Genomic DNA, 20,894 nt, shown 5'->3' on the forward strand with positions numbered 1-20,894 from the left:
GAGAGTGGGAGCACTTCGGTGTTCGTGGAGGCTCTTTACGAATTCCGTCAATGGCAACTTCACCTCCGGGAGTTGCTGTGCTTAGTTTTCCCAGCGGGAAATGGCAGACAGACTGTCACAGCACGACCGACGGAAGGGCGATGTGGAAAGTCGGGGAGATCGAGAACAAGAACTTTGTGGTGCTGTCGGCGCTGGTGACAGCGTGAAGGAGGTATTCCTCAATGTCTTGATGGCATTCGTCGTACCTTGGGCACGGGTTGTTGGGCGCAAACCCTCGTAGGCCCTTTTGATGGTATGGGCACCTCCGGTAGATGTGGTCAGCCTCACCGCAGTGGTAGCACAGCGGTCACCTGTCGGCCGTCTGCTACACATCAGTCTTCCTTGGCGAGGGTCGCTCTGGACAGACGTACTGGACCTGTCCTTTCTTATGCTGAGGATACTGCGACATCGGAGGGTCTTGTCGGAGTGGTGCCGTGGCCTGGTGGTTAGCTGTCGGGGTGGGCCATGGCAGCGTACTCAACGTTGGTTCTTCTGGCATCGTCGTGTTGATGGGAACATCAGGCTGGTGGGCTCAGGGAACCTCCTCTCGGACAACCTCAGCGAGCGACACTGAGGACGAGCTATCCGCAGCGGAAAGCATCTAGCGGAGCTCTTCGCGGATGATGGCGCATATGCCGGGGGTGCTAGGGCTGATGTCGTAGCCTAATGCAGAAGAAGCAGCGATGCTCGAGCGCCAATCATAGTGGCTGGCTTTTGCAAGGTAGGCACGTTTTATGTTTGTGACTTTCTTGACAAAATTTTCGACGGTGGACAGTACCTCCGACAGAGGTATTGTCCACAGTCGATTGCAAAGGATACCTCCGAAGATGTCGTTTTTGACTCCTCGCATCAGGATCCACTTTGTACACTCAGAGAATGCCGTATTCTTGTGCAACAGAGGTACTTGCAATACTTTCATCCATGGCTGCAGTTCTTGACCAATCTGACAGACTGAGAATCAAGTTCAATATGAGGTTGGTACGAAACTAAATGTTTTATTTTCAAAAGGCTGGGTTCCTGGTCGTGTGTGGCATCGTAGAGCGTGCGGAGACATATTTTTGCTGGGGTGCGAACAAGCAGTAGGTATGAAATGTTAGTGCATCATGTTTTAATTTGATCAGGCAAAATCAGCTTAGCATTTGGTGGCAGCACAGCATGTTGAAAATGTGCAACCAGCGACATCACTAGTAATCATTTTGTGATTGGCACTTGGCAAGAGCCGTCAGACTTTTTTTTATGCAGGCTAAATAATGTTTATTGCTCTGTAAATTATCATTATTCTTTCAAACAAATGTTTTATTGAGCGAGAAAGATGGAAAAGAACAATATCTTTCAAATGTGCAGAAACAGAAAAAAATTAGACTTGCCTGCCTCCTAGTGGCTGAACCAGCCAGCGCACATGCGCACTAGCACTGCTGGAACATTGATTGAGCGCTGTCCAGCTAGACCGCGCATGGGTAGCCCAACAAATTGGCGCGTCGGGCTAGTTGGAGCATGTATGCAACGCCTTTTTCTGCGATGTGAATCTGCCGTGTGTCTTGTGCTGTTCTCGCCGTTCAGTATAGTGCTTCTGTGAATTTAGATTTATAATTTGTCATCACTTCAGCACTTTACTGACATGCTGAGCTTCTGCTGAATAAAACGCTTACTGGCAGACCTACAGGTCAAATACAGTTGGAGCTTTGCCAAACTTCTTCAAACATTCAGCAAATTTGCAAGCCATCGGTGATCTTTTCATACTATAGTGCTCTTGGGACGTAAATCACAGTATAGAATACCCCGCAGGGGGCACCTGTGAAAGCAGGTGTTTGGAGAGTGGCGTCTTTACGGACCCCGAGCCATGCGGGTTCGCCCGCCCACGTATGGCTGTGCGTGGCTTTCCCGTGTCCGGGGAACAGGGCATCCTGGTGGTTGAGCCGAACCCGGGGTAGGTTTGGACCCTTCGGGGCCCCCCGGGTGAGGCAATACACCACTTCGGCCCCTGCTTCTCATAGACGGGAGTCCTGGTAAAGCCCGGCCAGGTTGATTCAGTCTAGTCGCCACTTCTACTATCCCCTCTCTACTTTCACCCTTGTCTTCTCCTCCTTTTCACTCTTCTCATTTCTCTTCTTTCCTTTTCAACTCTTTTGGCGGCAAGGGCTAACCTTGGGTGGCGACAGACACCTTGTCCAGAACCACTCTTGGTTATAGAGACTGGGCAGCACTAATAGAGTTAACGTCTTCAGCCAAGCCATACTTGTTATGGAGCGTTACCTATTCCCTTGTTGGGCTCGGTGGTGGGCGGTGCACCACAGTTTCCGAAAACCCTCCCCCTTTATATGGGTTCCAAACTTAAACCTTTTGATCGGCCCCCCAAAAGGGGCCGCACCGAAGCTCAAGTCACTCCCGAAACATCCAAAGTACTCGAAAAATTTCCAAAATTCCTGGTCTTACACTCTGAAGAAGAAAAACCACTTGCCAAACTGTCCCCTTTCTTAGTCGCCAAGGTACTGGAAGGAATCGTTGGGAAAGATTACTCTGCCAAAAAGATGCCATCCGGTGATCTTCTTGAGATCAGCACCAAAAAGCAAAGTGATGCCCTTCTTTCTCTCAACGCTGTGTCTGAATACAAAGTAAACGTTACTCCACACCGCAGACTTAATACAGTTCAAGGGGTTATCTCGGAGGACGACCTAATGGACTCGTCTGAGGAAGAGCTCGTTGAAGGCCTTTCAGACCAAGGAGTTGTTGCCGCTCGTCGCATCACCCTTCGTCGTGAGGGTGTAGAACGTAAAACGAGACACATTATACTGACCTTCGACACCACCACTCTCCCAGAGGCCATAAAGGCAGGCTACCTCCGGTGCCGTGTTCGCCCCTATGTGCCGAATCCCCAGCGGTGCTTTAAGTGCCAAAGGTTCGGCCATGGGTCACGGAGCTGCCGGGGAAGCGACACTTACGCGAAGTGCTCCAGTAAGGAGCATGTTGCTGACAGTTGCGAGAGTGAATCGAAATGTGTCAACTGTGATGGCCGTCACCCAGCATACTCTCGCTCTTGTCCAAAATGGAAAGAAGAAAAAGAAATACTTACTTTGAAAACCACAGAAAACATCTCCTACCATGAGGCGAAAAAACGTTTTTCCTTCCTATCGAAAGGAGGGTATGCCGAGGTCGTGCGCAGGGGACCCGCACGCCCCGTGATGGCATCGGCGGGAACACAGACCCCTCCAGGGGGGGTGTGTCTCCCACCAGTGTCCCCTCTGAAACCCGCGGGTGCAGTGCCAGCTGCACTGCACTCCAACCACACGGTGGACGCTGTTCCTTCAACGTCCACCCTGAAGCAGGGGGCGGCACCTCCCGCCGCCCCTACCTCCCTGCCTCCTCGAGGCCGGGGACAACCCCGCGTCTCGACTCAGCAGAGACCTAGTGAGCCGTTAAGGCTACCAACCCCACCGGGTCTTCCTCCGGCTCCCCCTGAAGAGCCTATGGACGAGGGTGGACCCAAGTTCGGCGAGGAAAGTTTCCTCGCTGGATCTGACTCCTCTCTTTCTGCCACCAGTGACTCTACTGGCCAGCAGAAAGAGGCTGTAAAAAAGAAAAATGCCCCGCGCAAAAAAATAGATTTTAAGCCATAGTCACCTCATTTTACTTTTTTACCAGTTTTTATATTCACTTTTGCACTGGCTAAGCATATAGCCATTATGCAGTGGAACTGTCGAGGCCTTCTACGTAACATAGATGACATCAATTCATTTTTTGATGAGCTCCGTCCTGTTGCTATTTGCCTACAGGAGACGTACCTGACTGATTCGCACACGCAGGTTTTGCGTCATCAAGTTTTTAGGAAGGACCGCCATTCCTCAAACCCTTCGGGTGGTGTAGCAGTGGTGGTTCAAAGTGGAGGGGCATGTGCTGAAGTTCCTTTACAAACTTCACTCGAGGCAGTTGCAGTTCGCATCCTTCTTGACCGCCTTATCACTCTAGTATCACTCTACTTACCACCTAATGTTCCGCTGCATCTTCACGAACTTCAAACACTCATCAAACAACTTCCCAAACCTTTTTTAATTCTTGGTGATTTTAATGCCCACCATCCTTTGTGGGGAAGCTCTCGTCTAGACTCTCGAGGTGGAGTTATTGAAAGGCTTTTATTATCAACTGGAATCTGCCTGCTCAATAAGAAAGAACCAACATTTTTTAGTGCTGCCCACAACACTTTTGCATCAATTGACCTATCACTATCATCACCATCTTTACTTTCATGTTTTTCATGGAACGTTTTAAACAATCCTTTTGGAAGCGACCATCTACCCATAATTTTAGAGAGCGTTTTACCAGTTTCATCGATACCAACCCGCCTTCCACGATGGAAGTTGGAAAAGGCCGACTGGTCTATTTTTGGTCTAGAAGCTACACTTGATCCCTCCTTGTTTCTTCATATGACTCCTGAGGATGCGACGTTTTATGTTACAGAATGCATTATAAATGCTGCTTCTGCTTCAATTCCACAGACCTCAGGAAATCTTCCCCGGAGGTGCAAGCCCTGGTGGAATGAGGAATGTACTTCCACTCGGAAAAACCAGAACAAGGCGTGGGGAACTTTTCGTCGCTATCCAACTTTCCGTTACTTGATCGAGTTTAGGAAAAAAAGAGCACAAGCTCGGTGGACGCGAAAACGGGCAAAGTGGGCTTCATGGACAAAGTATGTTTCATCCTTAAATAGTTTTGTTACTGCTAAAGAAGTATGGGATCGTCTCAAAAAAGTTCATGGGCAGTACCACGCTTTCAGGATTCCACTTTTTCCTTCAATCTCAGCATCTCTAACAGGACAAGCAGACTTCCTCGCAGAACATTTTCAGCATGTCTGCAGCTCTTCCAATTACAATACGGAGTTTTTAAAGTACCGGTCTACCGCTGAGAAGCAGAAAATCACTATGTCAGGCTTCAACTCTGCTGCATACAATAGACCGTTCACAATGTGTGAACTGGAAGTTGCTCTCAGCCTAAAAAAGCAATCCGCACCTGGGCCAGACAGAATTCACTACGAAATGCTTAAGCACCTGTCTCATGAATCTTTGTCCCACCTGTTGTCCTTTTTCAACTACCTATGGGAAGCTGCTGCTTTCCCACATTCTTGGAGAATCCCATGTTATACCTTTGCTGAAACCTGGAAAAGATCCCTCTCTGGCTACCAGCTACCGCCCCATAGCACTTACAAGCTGCTTGGGGAAAACTTATGAAAGGCTTATAAATCGCCGCCTTATGTTCCTTTTGGAAGAGAAAAACTTTTTTGACACTAAGCAGTGTGGCTTTCGTGCTGGACGGTCCACCATGGACCATCTGGTCTGACTTGAGACCGTCATACGTGAGGCCTTTGTACACCGGCAGCATTGCGTGTCGGTGTTTTTTGATCTAGAGAAGGCATATGACACTACGTGGAGGTATGGTATCCTTCGAGATCTATACAACTGTGGAGTGCGTGGCCGTATGCTTCGTTGCTTGCAGAATTTTTTAAGTGAGCGTACATTTCAAGTCCGATTAGGCTCGACTTTATCCAATGTCTTCTTGCAAGAAAATGGTGTCCCCCAAGGCGGAGTCTTAAGTGCCACCTTATTTGCAGTTAAGATAAACAGTCTGGCTCAAGTTATACCGTCATCTGTTTTATACTCGCTCTACGTGGATGATGTGCAAATATCTTTTTCCTCCTGCAACCTCTCCAGTTGTGAACGGCAACTGCAGCTCACAATAAACAGAATGACCAAGTGGGCAAATGAAAATGGTTTTAAGTTTTCCCCAGAGAAAACTGTGTGTGTGCCGTTTTCCCTGCGGCGAGGTTTGACTTTGGACCCAATCTTACAATTGAATAACATAGAAATATTGGTGAAGCAGGAACATAAATTTTTAGGCGTGGTCTTCGATAAAAAGCTTACATTCAAGTCTCATTTAAAGGAAGTAAAGCAAAAGTGCTTGCGATCCTCAAACATCCTTAAAGGGACACTGACACCCCCAAAAAAAAATTTTATTTTTTGCCAGGCGCTTCATTATGGTGTCGGAGGACTACCCAATTAATATTTTGCAACAGAGTAGCGTATTTTTTTAATAAAGCCAAAAGACGCAACTCCTCGAAACCGAAACCGAAACCCGACGGAGGTCGGAGAAGTGGAGAGAAGAGAGTGAGTGGCGGAAGTCACGTGGCTACACCCGACCGTGCGTTTTTTTTTTTTTTTTTTCTCTCCTCTTTGGTTGCAGACGACAGGACATGCGGCGTGCGATGCGGCGTGCGGGAACTGCTCGCCGTGCGATTTTCTTTGCAGTTATGTTTGTTCCGCTCGTTGTTCTGTACTCCAAGATGAGTTGTTTTGTACATTGAGGAGTTGGAGATGAGTAGTGAGTGCCCGTGGTGAATTTCCATGATCGGCTCCGAGAAGAATACACCCAAGATGTTGCGTGAAGAGCTGGCTCACATTTCCTGAATCCGAATAAAAGTGGCATTGTGCGCCAGAGTTTCCGAAAGATCAACGGGATCGGGACCAACGGCTGGCTGCAATTCCTGTAGAACATATACGGGCACCTCGGAAAGCGGACGTTACCTGATTTACATGCTCCTTGCATTTTCTGGAAAGTGATTACATTGAGCTCGCAGGTGTCAAAACGGAAATCCCATACCATTTAAATCAGCGAAGTATCGTCCACAACATTAGTTTGTTATTTTTTTTGTTTGTTTCTTCAGTGATGATTGTAAAAAAAAATATATATATATATGTAAACATCGGAAAATGTTTGAAGAAAAAAAAAATAAAGTTTCACGGGGGATCGAACCCGGTCCTACCGCGTGTGAACCGGTCGTCTTTCCCACTAAGCTATTGGGGCGTCGCTTTTCTGGTGGATCTCTTTCCTTAGTAACAATTCAGCCGGTAAACTGTAAGTTGGAACGTTTGCTGTCGATTTTTCTCTAGTAAAAGCACTCCTGGGTCGAAGTCGGGAAGCACCACGCTTTGGGGACATTCGCACCTAGTAAAGAAATCGTACGCGTGCATATTGAACTTGAAGTAGACACGTCGTGCTTGACGTTTGCGCGAGCGATGTCTTCAGCCACGAGAAGGGAGCGACGGCTCGGCGACGTCTTCGTGCAAATCGGCTGGGTGGCCGGGCGTGTTGTACGGGATGAATACCAATTCTTTTGATCAGTCCCAAATTTCTCTTTTAACGGTAGACAGAATTCGCCGGTACCACAAACGACAGTTCTGAAATAGAGGTCCCACGCCTGTCGTCCGCTGCCATCGCCGTCCCCGCGAGTCCCACGATACGCGAAACGACGAACGCACAGAATGCTTCCGGTTGTCCGTGGAACTTTTTTTTTCAATCAACGTATTTACAGCTTTTTAGAAGCCACAAAAAATGGATTTCATATTTTTTTTCTATTTTTAATAATGAGTGTGTGCCTTCAGTGACCCACGACTTTGATTAAATTTGGTGGTCGCATCGATACCTTAGAAAACGGCCCGTGACCGCGAGAAAGAGAGTGAGCGAGACTCGAACCGGCCAGTTCTTGATCGGCGGTTTTCGGGCGGAAAGAAACCGAATTTCGAGCCGCAAATTCTGTTCTGGGTAGTTGAGCTCTCATATGTCACGTACAACTAAAAACCTCAGCGAGCATAAATACCCTGTCAGTATCCCTTTAAGGTTCTGTCACATATATCTTGGGGGTCTGACAGACGATGCCTCCTACGTTTGTACAATGCTTTAGTTCGGTCACGTCTGGATTATGGAGCGATTGTTTATGGTTCGGCACGACCTTCCACTCTAAAGATGTTGGATCTGGTTCATCACCTCGGACTCCGGCTAGCCACTGGGGCATTTCGCACGTCACCCGTATTAAGCTCGTATGTGGACACGCATCAGATGTCTCTAGAAAAACGCCGACAGTACTTGAGCCTGTGGTATTATTACAAAGTGCTTTCGGATCCGAAAAATCCTGCTTATAGTATTTTACAAATTCCTCAGTTCTGTAATTCGTTTGAAAACAAGCCAACAATTGTGCGCCCCCTAGGTTTTCGAGTTCAAAGTATTTGTAGCTCTCTCAACGTCCCTGTCCCTTCCACAAGTGGTGTTAACTTGCTAAAATCTATGGGGAGAATTGCCCCTTGGAATGAGCTACCCGTATGTTGTGACTGGTCTTTCACCAAATACAGTAAGAAGACCGTGGCTCCACAGTTTCTTCAGCAAGAGTTTCTATCTTTGCAAGAAAGGATATCTAGCGGTTGCGCCGAATACTACACAGACGGATCGAAATCTTTATGCTCCGTTGGTTGCGCAGTTTATTCTAGTGGCTTTGGAAGAGCTGTGCAGCTTGACTCAATGGCAAGCATTTTCACCGCAGAGCTCTATGGTATTTTATTAGCCATTGAGCATATTCTGGATAACAGTGTATTGAACGCAGTCATTTTTGTCGATTCACAAAGCGTCTTAGCTGCTATCTCTTCCAGAGTTTCCACAAAGAATGTACTTACACAACATGTTCATTTTAAAGTAAACAGAGCTCTGCGCCTTGGAAGTAATATCAAATTTTGCTGGGTACCAAGTCACGTGGGAATTGCAGGGAATGAGAGTGCGGGTCGCTTGGCTGCATCTGCCACAGATTCAATAGCATCTTTTGGCCTGCCCTACCAGGATTTTAAACCACTTTTAAAGAAATCTCTTTTAAAGACTCGGCAGCTAGAATGGGACACTGAAACCCACAACAAACTCCACGTGATTAAACCAATGATAGGCATCTGGGAAAGTTCATTTCACAGAAACCGTCGTCTCGAGGTTATGCTTTGTCGCTTGAGAATCGGCCACTCACGTCTGAGACATATGTACCTCCTCTGTGGCGAAGAAGTTGCACTTTGTGCCCATTGTGGGGAATTACTTACAATTTTACACATTCTATGGGAGTGTAGGTTTTATCATCAACTGCGCGTATCATGTTTTCCTGAACTCTTTAGAGACCATCTTCCCTTTCATCCGATGTTTTTACTTGGTGACAGTGCTTTAGTACCACTTAGACGAGTTTTTAATTTTCTTAACAAAACTGGTTATCTACACAAGTTATAAATATCTTCTCTAGTCTAGCATCTGTTTTGCTGAGCTTTAATAAACATTTTGTTTGGCGCATTATGGCCTCCGTTGCTGCTGCGCCACTAAAACCTTAATCTTACTTACTTACAGTATAGAATAAAGCATACCTAGAACAGGGTTTGATTTAGGGGAAGGGGGAGCGAGGGGGGTGCCTGCTCTCCCCCTCCTCATCCCAAGGGAAAGTTTTTAAGGTAAAAAGGGCATACATAAGTCATTTTTTTTAGTAAGAAATGCCTCATTCTTCATGAAATAGTGATTATATTTGTCTGTGAGATTATATCTGTTTGACATCACATACTTTTGCAGCCCCTTCCCCCAAGCCTCATAAGTCTACCCCTGACTTGGAAGTTATTGATCTGTTCTTTTAAAAAAAATGGCATGCGAGCTATGCATTCACGCCTACCAGGCTGCGCAAACACATATTCTTTTTCCTTTAAGGATTGCGACCACACTGATGACAGACATCAATAAAATTCACTATAATCTTCTAAGTGCTTGGTTTATTGACCATTTGCTTTGTGCACTAACCATTTGTGCATGCCTAAATAGTTGCGGAACAGCAAAACCATTTATACAACTTGGAGTGAGCAAGGCAGCTCACTGTCCTTGCTGAGTATGGTGTTCATACAAAGCAGAATAGCACAAAAAAAATTGGAATATGATTTAAAATTAGATTAGCCTGTATAGCTGTAATTGCAACATGCCATGGAGAGTAGCTTCGCATTCGTTATGTATTATTCTGCATGCACAAAAATGGAATTTTTTTCACTCGGGTGCAAGTAAAAATATTTTTGTAAGCTTGAGCTTCACTGCTACATGCCCCAATTGCATCATCTGCACGTCTGTATTTTACACTCGTACAAGAGTAGGATGTGTATTTGTTACAGAGATGTAAAAAATCTGACCACAATTCCTTCAGGAAAATGACCACTGAAGTGTACTTCTGAGAAACCTCTGAGCTTGCATACTTGTTTGTTTGTTTGGTCAACTTTGTAGTAGGCAAACCGTCTGAAGTGTTTCACATGCGTGGCTCTTTCTTTTGTGTAACAATAGACAAAAATTATGACTCTTGTTTTCTTTTGTATCTATGCAAGCCCTGAACCCCTGTGCCACGTGCCCTCACCTAGTCCTGAAAAGAATTTCTGCATCACCAACCAAGGATGACCCTCCTGAGGGTGAGTTTGTGTTCTAAATGAGGTTGCTCCTGAAATCTAAGCTGTAAATGGATTTACAGCTATATATAAAATTGCAATTGTTTACAATATGTATGATGGCATGCAACAATTACATTATTCTATAGTGTTCAGGGGATCTGTATCATGCTTAACGGTTCCTTCAGTTTACAGTGAAAGGAAGGTGATTGGTTCAATCTGGTGGTGATTGGAAATGCTGCTGATGATTTTCTCAAAGCACTGGCATAAGCATATAGCAGGTCTGCAGCTATTGGGGACATCTTGAGTTTCCCACAGTAGTCTGCAGGTACTGGGGGCATCGCGAGTTTCCCAGTTTCCCACAGATTGAATAAACTTAGCAGTAACAAAAATGATAGGTCTATTTTAATGCTACAGTTAGAAGGGTAGAAAAAAAGGTTAATATGATTTAATTCATGAATTAAACTTGGACCAGTTTTACTATGATGATTTAATTAAAAACTTTTCCACAAAAATAATTTAGAAAATTTAGTATACTTATTTAATGTCTATCATTTGATGGTTTCTATGTGCATTTGTTCTGCACTTCAATCAAGAAATCTTTGAGGTAGAACTATTTATATAAGGCTGAGCACAAACAAAAAGAAGTGGTCTTTTGAGCAAATCAAAGTGTTGAGCTTGATTTTTACCGTCCACTTCATTTTTCAGCTTTGTAACATCCTACTGCAACAAAATCAGAATGCAAACGAAAACTAGAAAAAGTGTGTCCTTATTGCAATCAAGTCAGAATGTGAAATAAAAATCAAATAAGGCTTGTTAACTAATAAAAACATCAAGTTGTTTTGTTCTAGTATGTCAGGGATTACAGCTATAAAAAGTTAATTAAACTGCACTTTACATTTACAGTAATTCTTTCACATTGTTACCATTGATCGGAAGAATTGATCAATCAATCTGCAATGTCGAGAAATACATCTGGTGGTAAATAATCCCTTTTTTAGCTACAGTGATTTCAATCAAATTAATCTGATTTAAACTAAATAAATCTTGTTTATTTAAGAAATCGTGATAGCTTTGATAGATAACTTTATAGTTATATGTTAATGGACCTCTTCCTCTATAGTCTGATACTCTACTCTTGCTCCAGCAGGGGTGCTTGAACGTGTATCGTTAAAGCTGCTATGTACTCGTGTTGCTTCAACAATTGAAATTTACCATAATGCTTCAAATGACACGCTGCATCGTGTGTGGGCATTGGTCGATTTTGAGTTCGAAAGGAATAGGGGTCTTGACCGAATATCGAATATTGAAGTTTCTCTAACCCCTTCATTACTGTTGCACCATGCATAAAGGCGGACACCAGACTTAATATTCTGCAAGGCTTTGCTCCTCTCACGTCTTCAAGCGAAGGATGGAAAGAGGGGACTAAGTCGGCCACGAGTGTGCGCGCGCTGTTCAGATGGTCGGATGGTTGATTGTGCGAGCACGTGAATGGGGTAAGCCTGCAAAAAGGGTGCCCCCACTATGCCACAATCTGTGCACCGGAGGATTAACGATGGAACTTTCCAAAACCAGCAAACGAGAACCAAGTTAATTTCTTGTGCTGGATGCTTCTTTGGTGACTGCAATTATTAATCAATGTGAAATGACTTTTTTTTTTTTTTCAAATAAGTGCTGCCCCCTTTTAGAAATTTTGATCGGAATGCATAGGTATGAAAATGTGAGGGCCAGAAGGAAGAGGGAAGAAGCTTCTTTGTATGAACTTCAGGACGAAAAATAAGCTGCAGATAAGCCACAATAGTTACAAAGGGTGGAAAACTCAATCACTCACAGGCCAGTGCATCTAAGAAGCAGGATGCGCAACTCCTTTTCTTGGGAGGCCATAGCTTATTTTGCTCAAACTCACAATTGCATGTTTTCATACTCGGAATGAACCAGCGTCTGCCTGAGCCTGTGTGTGCACAGAGGATGCTTTCCAAAATCCTAAATATCTCCTTAAAAAAAAAGTGAAAGCCGTTTACAACTCCCTGTAACACCGAATTAGAGCGCAGCTTTTGAGGAGGAGGAGGAAAGGGTACTGGGGGGTGAAGTCACTTGGGGGGGGTCACGTGACAATGCCGATGATGTCATCAGTGACGTCACTGATGACGTCATCCGGGGCGATGCGGATGCCGGTGATGTCATCAATGACGTCACTGATGACGTCATCAGTGATGATGACGATGACGATGCAGATGCCGGTGAGGTCGTCAGTGACATCACTGATGACGTCATCAGTGACGATGACGATGCGGACTCCGATGACGTCATCAGCGACGATGACGATGCGGATGTCGGTGACGTCATCAGTGACGTCACTGATGACGTAATCCGGGGGGGGGGGGTGATGTGACCTCGGGGGGGTCACGTGACTTCGGGGGGGGGGGGGGGGGTCACGTGACTTTGGGTGTCACGTGACCTTGGGGGTCATGTGACACCCGTGACACCCCAGGGTCACGTGACTTTGGGGGCCACGTGACCTTGGGATGACCTTGGGGGGTCGCGTGACCTTGGGGTGACCTTGGTTACGCCGACGGCGACGCCAACGGCGACGCCGCTCAAGCCGGGAACGGGCCCCTAAGAGCTGCGCTCTAAAATGAAGCACTAAAGAAGAATGTTTTCCAGTCATATTTAGCAATGTCGCTCCCCTTTCCCCCTAAAAAAAAGTGAAAGCCGTTTACAACTCCCTGTAACGCCGAATTTGAGCGCAGCTCTTGAGGGGGAGGAGGGAAGGGTACGGGGGGGGGGTGGGTGGGTCATGTGACCTTGGGGGGTCACGTGACGATGCCGATGACGTCATCAGTGACGATGACGATGCGGAGGCCGGTGACGTCATCACCGATGATGACGATGCGGATGCCGGTGACGTCATCAATGACGTCACTGATGACGTCACCAGTGACGATGACGTCATCGGGGGGTCACGTGACCGCGGGGGAGAGTGGTCACGTGACCTGGAGGTCACGTGACCTAAGGAGTTGCGTGACCTGTTGCATACAACCTGTTGCATCTCCTCTGAGTTGCTGCATCTCAGGCTGCATGCAACCTGTTGCATCTCCTCTGAGTTGCATGCAACGCGCGGTTACGCCGACGCTGACGGCGACGCCGCTCAGGCTGGAAACAAGCCCCTAAGAGCTGCGCTCTAAAACAACCTCCAAGGGGAACATAAAAAGAAGTACAAGTGCACAGCACGCTGACTAAATACCTGCACTGACTGCAGCAGCATTGAAACTCGCAGACTCAATGCCGGTTGTCCATCTTGTTGCGATTGCTCTTTTGTATCGAAACCTCCTTTTTTTTTTCTTGTTGGAGTCTATGACTTCATTGCCCTGGGCTTTAGCGGAGCAGGTACAAGGGGTAGAGAGGGGGAGAAAGGAGAGGAGAAAACAGGCAATGGAGGAAAGGGTAGAGCGAGGGAGAGGAGGAAGCAAGGGAAAAGTGGAAAGCGTAAACTGGGTGTCAGCCTTTAAGAAAAACCTAGCTGAACTTGAAAAGGTTATTTCCCAACTTCCACTTGTTCACTTCTTAGCTAATTTTGATTTATCTATATTTATTCTCTGTGGCATCAGAAAGTTAAATGCCTACATTGGAGCTATTGTGATGGCAAGTTAATGATGACTTTGGTACAAAATTAAACATAGAAATGCCTACCGTAAAATCCCGAGAGATGCCCCAGTCCCGAAAGATAGCCCACCCCAATTTTCGGATTGATTTGCTATATTCTTTTAAACACCGAAAGATAGCCCACTACTAGTAATAGTAGTGTTGTGTATACCGTAAAAACCCAAATATAAGAGTTTTTTTTTTTAAATTTTGCTATGTAAATTTTGCGGCTCGTATTATACGCGGGTCCTAACAATTTTCAGCTTCATGAGGCGCGATCTAACGCTGTTTGACGTAGTTTCGGTTTCGAAGCAATAAGGCGCTCAAAACAGCTATCATCATCATTAAATTCACAATGTTCGAGGCGCCACCATCCGTCAACAACAGTGAGGCTCGGCGATGGCGTCGGCGTGAAGACAATTATCGACCGCCTTCAAAAGAAAAGTCCTTTTGGTTGCGGAAGGCATCGGCAACAGGGCAGCCGGACGACAATTCATCGTAAATGAGGGCAGCATCCGCGGATGGAGACGACAAAAGCAAGCTCTGTTTGCGGGCAATGGAACGAGAAGAAGCTTTAGAGCCCGAAGAATGGCGTGTTCGCCGACGTCGAGGCAAGTCTCAGCGACTTTGTAAAAGAGCAACGTGAACGGCACCTCGCTATAAACACCGAGCTGCTGCATGAGAACTTTGGTGAGCCGACATTGGGTTACTCGCTTTATGCGCCGTGCCGAGATTTCACTGCGTCGGCGCTCGCTCGTCGCTCGTTCTTTCAAGTGCGGGATTTCAAATGCGGTCGACGGCACTGAAGACTTACTGCCTTTGGGAGGAGGCGTCGGACAAGGAGTCTGACGGACGTGATGACAGTGATTAAGGTTCAGTTATGACGCTAATAAGGAATATTTTTGTAGTCCTGATTTTGTTTCATATTATACGCAAATAATTTTTTTTTTTCGCAGTCCTCAAATTATGTTTTGTATTATTCGCGGGTTTTTACAGTACTCTTCTAGTGGTTCGTCGTTCGTTTGCGCTGTATTCTCGTTCCAGCAAGCTTCCAAGGGACACAACCTAAAAATAGCAATTTTTTAAAACGTTTCTTGATTGTACACCGAAAGTTAGCCCACTTCATATTTTCACCCGATTTGCTCTTGATGTTAGGTGGGCTATCTCTCGGGATTTTACGGTAGCTATACATAATCAAGGGGATTTATAAATGTCCTTGCTATATGCAGTTTTTCTTTAATCTTAAATTTGAAAAATGGATAATCACGAATTATGAGTGCGGGTAGTCAAAACACCTGTGCTTAACACAATTTTGCATAATAGCCACAGCTTAATTTTAAAATTTTTACTGCATTGTAGATATCAACATTCACAAAGTTTAGATATTTCTAAATGCATCAGGCACATACTTGCACCAACTTGCTTTGAAAGTGCTTTTCTTTTATGCATGCAACGCAATATTCATACTTCTCAAAGTGTTGATCGTGGCTGGTTAGCCCCGTTGAGCGTGCTTCTCACTGAGCATCGGTGCGCCGCGAAGCAGCGAGCTCGGCAGGTGTTGCTTCTCCCCAGTGCACCGGTGCTCAGTAAAGGAGCATGCTCAACGAGCAAACTCGCCACGATCCAACACTTCAAACAGCATATTATTCGAAACCACTGTTCAAAAATTCGAATATTTGCACAATCCTAGTCATGTGTTCATGTAAACATTCCAAGCAGACTAAACGATTAGAAACAGGTTGATACAAACATGCAATACATTCTGTTTTAGTCAGTTTTGTGCAAAGTAGCAAAGTAAGTTTTGCTTTTGCACCAGGTCTTGGCTTTCTCTGCTTTCATAGTTTCTTTTTTAAAACAGCCCATGGCAGTTCTTTTTATATTGCCATGTGCATGACCAAGAAGGAATGCTCTCTCTACCCCTAGAAGATTCGAGTTCACCCTTGCCCCGAGTGTAAAAGATAAGGAGGTCAGCAGGACGTTGCCAAGTCAGCCCTCGCCCTAATTCACAACCAAACATTTTAGTTTGAATATTCGAGATACCGATGTAGTAAATAAGGATCCAAGCGTGGCTTTGCCGACCCACTCACTCTCGCTTCTGCCAGCTGTCACGCCAACGCCGCGACGTTCGCTGCTGCTGTTTCGACGCTGTTCTGTTTCTGGCACAAGTTTGCCGACTGAACCTTTATTTTCAGTTTATGTACGTTGAGCCTGTTCCATCTGCAACGAAACAGGCACCAAGCTTTGAGCTGTTTTGGATTTCCTCCTAAGGCATCTTGCTTTATAGCAATACCTATTACGTGCTCTTGTACCCCTTCATAATGTGGGGTGTTCACATCGCTATTCCCAAATGCTTGAAAAAGAATGCCCGCCGCAGTTTCCTCGGGGTTCGATCCTGGATTCGCTGGTTGTGAAGCGAGCTCGTGACCACAGAGTTGCACCAGCTGCCTCGACACGCCACTAAGTATTGTTCATGTTGAGCATACAGCATCCGCTAGATGGTGGTAGTTGTGACGTCGCATCACGTCACCCGGTTGTCACGGGCTTTTCAGAGTGAGTGCATCAGTCTCCGAGCAGATGTCGGCAATGGTTCTTCCATGTAAAAGGCAAGATACATAAGGATGCATTAGGGTCTGATAAAGTGTCTCAGCTATTGTTGTTGTGTCTACCATGAATTTACTTGGGACTGCTCATTTTTTTGCTTGCAGAGTATGAAGTGGAAGAGGTGCTATGCATAGAAAAGCGTCAGGTGAGTTTCACTCCTAGTTGGTTGTGAACTGAGGGAAAGCTTCATTGTCTCGGGGGAATTTCTGGGATGCAACATCGAAAACTGTCTGGGAACCAACTGAAAGTGATGTTGGGATCGGGAAAAAGTTTAAGAAATTTTGGCTCCTGTACACTTTCTGTGGGAACATAGCACAATATCCCGAGTCATCGGCCACCCCACTTTTTGGGTGGACATTACCGGAATTCTGCACACAGATGTTTGTAGAGCGTCCCATTCCAAGCTCGGTATTCGTTGTGCCATCCACGCCACGCAGCAACGCCACCTCAACCTGCTTTGATAGTGTGGTGGCTGCGGAAGAGGAAGAAAACATTTCTCGAGACCCTCGAGAGAATGATGATTGTGAGCAGACACGGGTTAGAATGATTGCAATGCTCACTGCAATCTCTACGACTAAACTGTAATATATCGAAATTGCGTCCACGCACGGACGCAAGCTTAAAACAAGAAGGTTGCAATTGACAAGGCGCCTGACTTGGCTTGACGCCAAAGTGTTTGGCAATGCTATCGCAGGCTGTCCCACTTACCCAGCATTGCTCTTTGTCACTTCTTTCGTCTGCTCGCTTGTTGCATTTGGTTGGTTGTTTTTTTTCTTTTTTTTTATTAATGAAGAAAACATAGCAGTGTTAGAAACTTGCTTTCCCGGAACAAATGTTCACGCTGTATGCCGATCGACGGTGTTTATCGCGCATTTGTAAGCAACGAACATTGCGATAGTAAAACATTCTTTTGTGAGCATTTCTTCCTTAAATCAATGAAATGAATTCGAGTTTTAAGTTTAATATATCTCTTGTGCAGCCATCCTAGATACATACAGAAGAATGGGCATTTATTTAGCTTTTTCTAAACTTTTTATGCTTACCCACTACGACATGGCCCAACCCACTTTTTTTTTTATGAATTTCAGGTGGCAGGGAGGTGAACGATGACTTGGGGAATCGCAATAGGTTTTTAGTTGTCTTCGGGTATTAGATGTATGGGGCAGTTCCCTTCATTCGGATAGGGTATCTCAATATACCGGTATATCGGAAAACTGGAGACGACAGATGAGGAGAGACAACAGCCACTGCTGAGCCTGTTTTAGTTTTGTCCACTAATGCAATGAAGTGTTGGGTTTATTGTCTACAATTCTATGCTGCTCAGTTTGCAAAATTAAATACAAACACTCTCTTTTTAAGGCTGACAATACTGAATATGGTTGTAAACCCCCGAGACTGGGACAGAACAGAGTCAAGGGGGGACACTGGCGTGAGATTTAACTTCTGAAATACTCAAGTGATTGGAATGAAATTTGCAGGGGAGATTTAACATCAGATGTATGTGTATTATGCAAACTTGCAGCTCTCTAGTGCAGTTTAATATACCTGCATAAGAAGATGTGTCACTCTTCGTTAAGAAATCTGATATGGAAATGAAGCTATTAAAGGGGGGCAGTGACGCATCAAAATAATTTTTTTTTTATTATTCGAAACGATTGAACTATGCCGGGACATTACCTTCAAAATTCGAAACTTGGAAATTCAGTATTTGTGAAGTAAAAAAAACAATTTCCAAATGCTGAATTCGAAGCTCCTGCGAGATCTGCGCCGGTGCGTTGACGTCAAATATTGCGGAGTCCTGAGAGTCTACTTTCTTCCACGACTCCGTGCTGCTGTCACCGCGACCCAAAGCTGGGAGGAAAGGAGTGGGAGAGATAAGGGCGCCGGCGGACCGGTTTTATTCCGTGCGAGCAGCGAGCGCCTGCCCAGGGCGGCATGTTTTCCGAGGGAGGATACGATTCCAGAAGGTGGCATCACACCGGACACCGATTTTTGGTATTTCAAAAAGGGACGTAGTGCGTTTGCAATGGCGTTAAAAAACCTGTTTTACAATTGCCGTTATTAAACGTTATAGAAATGTCGCCTACGAAACTTCTGAATTTCATGATTTTTGACGTCGCGAATCAAAAGAAGCGAGGAGGCAAAAAGTGAAAGAGGAGAAACCAAAAATAAAAAGGCGTGCGCGCACGTAATAAATTTTTTCTTTTTGCAATGCGTTTTTTTTTTGCGTGTCTATGACTACAACTTGGATTGTTTTAGACAATAAAAAAAAATATGACCCTTGGGGTGTCAGTGCCCCTTTAAGCACCATTCTGGCTGCTTGCATATAAAGTGGCGATTGTGGGACCTTGGGCTTTCTAGTTTTTGTAACTCTAATGTAAATATTTCAGGAAGAGTTATTGCCTCTAAATGAGATGCAACTCTGTTCTGTCTAAATTTTTGAAAACGTCATTTCTCCTTAATGGGAGGGGACTTCAACTTAAAACAAAATAAAGTAGATGACCCAATTCCTTAGTAAATTTTAGTTTAGAAACATCTTAACTGTAGTATAGAAATACTGTTACCTTCGAGCAAAAAATTCTTCATATGAAATTTGCAGCAAAAAGGAGAGTGGATGGTGATGAGGGAACAGAGGATGGATAAGAGAATGGGATTAAGCCTGCTAAAGGGCAGGTGAGCTGGTGTATATCTTGTAGTTTTACTCTTTTTCTCACCTAGTTTGTCATGTTCAATTTACACCAGCTTGCCTGCACTCTAACCACTTTTTCACTGACCATAAGTTTGTTGAAATAAGACGTTTGCTGTTAATTGGTGCGATGATATTGGTTTCGACAAAGCAGTGTTTTTTGAGGGAAATTAGCATTGAATTTTTTGCCGTCTCAGTTTTGTAACAATAGACCTCATAGCAGCTAAAGGACTGGATGTTTTGAGGCAAAGGTAACTTTACTAAATGACCATTTATTATTTCAATTGTTCATCCTATGGACATTTTGTACATTTGAAAGCATACCTTCATCACCTACCGTAGAATACCGTGCATCCGCCCAGTCCACATTAAGCGCCCATTCCCAAATTTGTAAGATCTGAGGAAATATGTGCAGTACATTGATATGTAAAATTGATGACCGGACAAGTGCCCATCCCCCATTCTTGCGATTATTTCTAAATTTTGAGTGGGTGCTTGCCCGGTATTTTATGGTAATTCTATTTTCTAGGGAAATTGCAGCTAACAGCAATGATGAAAGGCTTTGTGCCGCTTATTCAGTTGGTGCATACCGTAAAATACCCAGCAAGCATTCACCCAAAAATTGGAGGTATCCACAAAAAATGGGATGTATGCTTCTTAGGTCCAAGACTGAAAAAGCAGAAAGGGCACGGGGGGGGGGGGGGGGTCCCTTCCTTGGCCCTTGTTCGGTTCGATGGAGTGGTATAGAAGTGGGGTATTGCAGAACCCCCTCATTTTTAATGCAGCCGTGCTGTTCCCTTCATGCTTGCTTTGCACCGGTGCTCTTGTGTCAAGCTTCACTGCTTTACACAAGTGCACGTGCATAAAGCTTCGATGCTTTGCACTGGCGGCAAGGAAAAGCGCTCCAGAGATGCATGATCCCACATGCCGGCAGACATTCATGCTCTGCCACTGCTGGAGGTGAAAAAGATGGCATTGAATGCTCTTTTTTTTAATTGTACCAGGACACATTCCACTTCTTCATCAAGTGGAAAGGATGGAGCTCAAAATTCAACTCCTGGGAGTCTGAGGAGAGCGTGGCGCACTGCATGGCACTGGTCATCAGTTACTGCATCCAGAGCAACAGCAGGTGAAGAGCCCCAAACAGACTTTCCTGTACCTACGAGTGAGGTTTCTCATCACCAGCGTGAAAAGTGCCGTGTCAGCGTTCATTCTCTTTCAGCACAGGCTAAACACTGACTAAACCAGCCATGCTCAATGAATGTGCCATGACCTTGCACAATCAGATTGTGCAAATTAAATGCAAAGCATTTATAGAGCCAACCTCAGCGATTTTATGCTCTCCCGATGTGCATTCACATTACAAACACCAGATATATCACTTGCACAGTTGCGCAACGCTGGTCGGATGACGCTGCCTAACTTTCCACTTCTTCGTCCCTTTTTTTTTAAACACAACCTGTTATTGTTTCATTCTCGTCACGTACGCCATTGGTCGGGACATAAGTTACTGTACCTTGCCTGTTTCTATGCTCTGTTTTACCTTACGATGGACCACAAAGGATGCTATGGGTCATCCAAGTTAGTCCAATGCCCATTGAGTGTCACATGAACTTAGAGAGGGGCACAGTGGCATGTCGTCACTTCGAATTGAATCATGAAACGGAATATAGTGA

At 45.2% G+C, this 20,894-nt stretch overlaps 1 protein-coding gene across 4 annotated transcripts in view; it reads left to right on the forward strand.

The window, feature by feature from the left end:
* Window positions 1–20,894, forward strand: part of LOC115322654 (histone-lysine N-methyltransferase SUV39H2) — a 193,703-nt gene that overhangs the window by 9,083 nt on the left and 163,726 nt on the right. For all 4 annotated transcript variants that reach the window (XR_006076672.1, XR_006076671.1, XM_029983005.4 and 1 more), the window contains exons 3-5: window positions 10,233–10,313; window positions 16,637–16,677; window positions 20,223–20,347. Coding sequence is in view for 2 of the 4 variants with exons in the window: in XM_029983005.4 (XP_029838865.2) it covers window positions 10,233–10,313; window positions 16,637–16,677; window positions 20,223–20,347 (247 nt within the window). In the remaining 2 variants the exon portion in view is untranslated. The remainder of the gene's footprint in view (window positions 1–10,232; window positions 10,314–16,636; window positions 16,678–20,222; window positions 20,348–20,894) is intronic.

This window comes from Ixodes scapularis, unplaced genomic scaffold (assembly GCF_016920785.2).
Source record: "Ixodes scapularis isolate PalLabHiFi unplaced genomic scaffold, ASM1692078v2 PGA_scaffold8__174_contigs__length_109621045, whole genome shotgun sequence".
Taxonomy (NCBI): domain Eukaryota; kingdom Metazoa; phylum Arthropoda; class Arachnida; order Ixodida; family Ixodidae; genus Ixodes; species Ixodes scapularis.